The sequence below is a fragment of the Dipteris shenzhenensis genome, chromosome 25 (genome assembly GCF_047967505.1).
Source record: "Dipteris shenzhenensis isolate YYH24624 ecotype China chromosome 25, Dip_SZ_1.0, whole genome shotgun sequence".
Taxonomy (NCBI): domain Eukaryota; kingdom Viridiplantae; phylum Streptophyta; class Polypodiopsida; order Gleicheniales; family Dipteridaceae; genus Dipteris; species Dipteris shenzhenensis.
Genome location: NC_141620.1, coordinates 49696911 through 49701909, shown reverse-complemented (window position 1 = coordinate 49701909; position 4999 = coordinate 49696911). Strand labels below are relative to the sequence as shown.

Sequence of the window (4999 nt, the reverse complement as noted above, 5' to 3'; positions counted from 1 at the left end):
GATTGATTGGAATCACAATGCTTGACTTTGAGATAGTTCAAAATAAAAGTTGCTTTAGCTATAAGCACATTTGTATTAGTGGGTAGTATGCCATCCTTGGCTATAGATAATGCATGTTTTATGCGACTATTGAGGGAGCATCTACACTACAAATATACTGCAAATATGAGACATGATAATAGTTTCCTTTTTCCAACAAACTCAATGACATTTTATCAACACCAACGGATGTCAAGAGTACGCAGCAAGTAATTAGCATGTTATATATGACACCTATCAATTTGATTGTATGCTTCATGGTAATTCAAAAACAATATGTAAATTCGAATGGCTCTCCATGTGACTTGAGTTACATGAAATTAAGGCATATATATTGACTATATATATATATATATATATAATTGAAAATATTATGTAATTACAAATGGCTCTCCACTTGACTTGAGTTACATGAAATTAAGGCAAGTAGAATATAACATATTAGTAGCTTTAACCACAAACAATTTAGTTTGATGAGAAATGCGCTGAGGTGGACCATCAATGAGCACATATTATCGTGAGACATGGGAAGTAACATATTTTTCCAACATTTATGGAGATAACCAAGATAAAACAAAAGTTGAGCAAGAGGATTTCTCTCTCTCTCTCTCTCTCATGTATCCATGTGGCTCCTTGGGATTGTTCCTATGATGTAACTTCCTCTCTCTTCATATAGTCCCATAACATCCAACATTTCTATCACTCTCTATAGACAGACTTGTTGGTAATGCGAGTGACTCTTGTCATTGTGTGTGTGAGTTTGAACCTTGATTGACATCAAGTGGGTCTTAGAATTGTTCATGTGATGCTAAAAAGCTCCTCTCTCGCCACCTATCTATCCTTGATCGACATCAAATGAGTCATCTATGGCTCCTTGAATTCTCTCACTCTAAACTATATATAAGGTCAAAATTGTGTGGCATTGAAAATACATGTGTGCATGTATGTGTTTTGTGTGGCTGAAAGTGTGCTGATAGAGCCAGCTTTGTCTGGCTGAGAGTTCATCCACTTGAAGAAATCACCAGGTTGGTTTGCATCAGAAGCCGGAATGGCCAAGCAGACCTGCTAGCCAGCAGTATTTCCATACTAAGATAGTGTGCTTCTCAATCTGAACGCATGAATGATCTAAGCACAAAGCAGAATCAGGAAGTATTTCTGCGGCTTGAAATTGCTTGAATCCCAGCAAGGTGAGCAAAATATGCCAGTTTATGTGGAGCTGCCTAACAAGCTTTATGAAAATAACATCAACATTAACAGCACTGCCCCATCCCCTTCAAGGACATGCATGAAGGCATGTAATCAAGTAGAGTAACCCCAGAAGACCCTATCAAAATCACGGTGAGAACTCCTTCAGTGGAGGCTGTCATAACGTCTTAATGAACCAAAAATAAAGTTTACTTCAGTGAGCACAGATTCTCTCAAGCGTGGAAAATTCCTTGACGTCAGCTAAATCCTATGTTTACTGCTTTATGTAAGTGTGCAACATGGAGTAAAATATCCATAAAAAATAATAGCATGCAGAATACCATCTCCAAAACTAGCCCTCATACCACTTTTCCTGCCCATATACTTAACCTGTAATATCAACACAATTGTTGAAATGATTGAGTAAAGTTGGTAATTAGTAATGAGCTCCAAACATTGATTTTCCAGCATTCTCTCCTGCTTTTACATTGCTTGGAAAAGAACAGAGTAATCAATTAAGCATTTTAGGTCCATCTCCTTGTTCTTTAGCAACGCTTAAAGCTGGAAACATCACGGAAAAAAATGAGTCCCTTATATACATAGGCTTCCAACTATCTTGAAAAGACAGATTCAGCGGTCAGCCTCATATATATTCGCTCTTTTAAAAGATCAGCCAAACCATCGTCACACGGATTTCTCATCACTTGGTTTCCTTGTAGCTTGCTGCTCTTGCCACTGCTGTGGTGTCAATGCTTTCTTTACTGAAAGAGCATGAATCTCTTTCATCTCTTCTGTGAGCGCTGTGTTGATAAGCCGGTGTCGCTCAAGAAGCCTCTTGCCCTCAAAGTCAGCTGAAACTATTTCAATCGCAAAGCTTGCACCACACCTAGAAGCATGAAAATTTTATAATGTCTTAGAAGCTACCTCAAAAAATTAAGTCAGAAACGGAAATGCGACCATGCAAGACGTACTCACCCTCCAGATGTGTCGATAACATTCTATGACATCACCACCAATGTTGATCAAGCAGTCCAAAGAAGTGAGTCAGTCCATTGATCAATCGGCAGGTAAAAGGAAGGGGCAAAACAAGCAGAGGCCTTTGTACTACTAGCTGAAAAACACGAACGAGTTATAACTTTTTGCAAGCTTCCATTGTATGGGTACAATCTACGACTCAGGCAGCTTGACATTTGCAGCTTTTTCCCTAACTTTGATTATCTTCTAACAAAACAAAATCACTAAATTAGAATAACACCTAACCAAATTAAAACAATTCCTAAATGGACAGACATTAGTAGCATCCTTTTAGCGGGCCTCATACATTTCCGAGGTTCAGCGGAAAAGGACTAAGATTTTTGTTTGGAAGGCATGCTTCCGGCACTACCTGGGGCCACCCAGCTTGACACTAGCACTTCAATAATGTATTGAATTTCCTTCTTCACGCTTGTATATCTAAGGACGGACACGACTCCTGAGAGAGCATAAGTTCAATGCCACATTCGACACAGAAAGACAAGGAGGACAACTAGAAAGTCGATTTCGAATAGCCCAACAGAAAGAAAACAATGCAGTAACCCTATGCGCAAGACAAGTGAAAAAAAATCTGGCAATGTGCCAGGATGGACTTAATCACAAGAAGAGAACAAGTTGACGATGCACAGAGATGAACGAGCTTCCGGGAAAAAGGGACGAGGAGGAGGCAATCAAAGTCTGCCCAAAGCCAGGTCAAATCTGAAAGATGTGTTGGCCACATTGACATGTGCAGAATAATATGGGAGGGGTGGAGAGGCAAATGCAAGTCCACGGAAGGTGGTGCACAAGCTTCTGCAAAGGGAGGGAAGAATGGAATTCATGGGAAGCCAGAAACCCATGAGAACCTACGAAAATCCTCAAAACTCAGAAAGGTGTAAGCAAATCAAAGGGTGAAAGACCTTACAAACTTGGAAGGAGGTTGGAGAGAGTGAGAGAGAGATGACCAGGTATGTTGGTTTGAGGTTAGTGGTGAGCGCAGCTTCTACAAGTTGCTTGGACACACCCATGCTTGCTGCCTTGTTTTTCCAATGCTTCTCAATTCTTTATGGAACCTCTTTTAGAGGTTTCGCCCATTACTCCATCTTGTTGTCATCACCCCCCCCTATCATGTTGCCATCCGTCAACACCGGTGACCGCTCTCGTTGAGTTTAGGGCCTCGCTCCACAATTGACATCTTTAAAGGAACTCTTTATGTTGACACTTATGGAGTCAGTGAGGGAGGGATGGCTCCCATTTGCATACGTACCATAGCTTCTCTCTACCTTATCCACTTGCTAGTGAGAAAAAGCCCAATGAACATCGTACCTTTTGGTTCTTCTGTATTCCTTAGTATGAGCTTTGCAAGTGAACTATTTCCCTTCCCTTCATGAGAAATAGCACATTGCCTATAGGAAAAAGTTTTTAAGATCTTCCTTAGTAAAATGAGAACTCTTTCCTCCTACGCTCAAGTGATCATAAAGTTTATACACTTATCATCACATTGACTAAAAACCAAGATACTTATCATCACGTTAACTATAAACCAAGATTTTTATTTCATAACTCAATTTATACATGCCACATAAATGCAATGATCAAAATTAATTAACCCCAACATTCACTAGCAAGCATTCTAATTACTAGTAATCAACATCGACTCTCACCAATCATCACTTTTAAGATGGTTCCCAACATGTTCGTGCATGTATGTGTACACACACACACGCGCGCGCGTGCACGCGTGCACACACACACACAAGCCGATATTAAAATTAAAAAAACATATCAAGCTACTACTAAACTTCAAAATGGTATGCAAAAAAATGTGGAGACTCCAATGCAATTATAAACGACCACGGACAAGTGTGTGTCATGGGGTGTGAGGGATCAAACTCCACCCTATGAATTTTTGCAAAGTTCAATAAACTTTCATGCTCACTACCTCAACGATGGATAAATTACTCATGACATCCGCTTAATCCCACAAAACCACTAAGGTGGATTACATATCGACTGCAAAGTTGATGAACATATATCTACAAAACATATTCCTTATCCATAGTACTAATCCACAGTATGTGGTTCAGATTTGTTATGTTTTCATCTCATTGCATGTGGCCCAGGTTCTTTTTTCTTTTAAATTGTTTAATCTCTTTACATTATATTTATATATATAATTATATTATATATATATATATGTATATATATATATGTATGTGTGTGTGTGTGTGTGTGTGTGTGTATGTATGTATGTATGTATATGTGTATATATGTACACACACACACACACACACATATATATACATACATATATATATATATATATATATATACATATATATATATATAAATATAAATATATATGTATATATATATGTATGTATATATATGTATATATATACATGTACACACACACACACACACACACACACACACACACACACACACACACACATATACATATATATATATATATGTATATATGTGTGTATGTGTGTGTGTGTGTTATATGTGTGTGTGTGTGTGTGTGTGTGTACATACATACATACATACATATATATATATATATCTAAGTGTATGTGTGGCGGTGGATATTTTGAAGTCAGCCTCCTCCTTTTGATCTTTCATATGATTTTTTTTTTGAATAGGTATCCTAGACATGGTATGTTTCTAATTCTTTAAAAAGATTTTAAAAAAGGTATGTGTCAGTCTAGTTGTCTAATAATTATTGAAGTATGTTTGTTGCATAATATATAGAAATGCT

At 37.8% G+C, this 4999-nt stretch overlaps 1 protein-coding gene across 1 annotated transcript; it reads right to left on the bottom strand.

The window, feature by feature from the left end:
* Positions 1-1724: 1724 nt before the first annotated feature.
* On the bottom strand, positions 1725-3311 carry LOC147886010 (protein BOLA2-like). The gene is made up of 3 exons (XM_087396798.1): positions 3201-3311; positions 2200-2222; positions 1725-2110 (listed from the first exon to the last, which is right to left on the bottom strand). The coding sequence occupies exons 1-3, from the start codon at positions 3261-3263 to the stop codon at positions 1909-1911; spliced, it is 288 nt and encodes a 95-aa protein (XP_087252924.1). The 5' UTR covers positions 3264-3311; the 3' UTR covers positions 1725-1908.
* Between the last annotated feature and the right edge of the window lie 1688 nt (positions 3312-4999).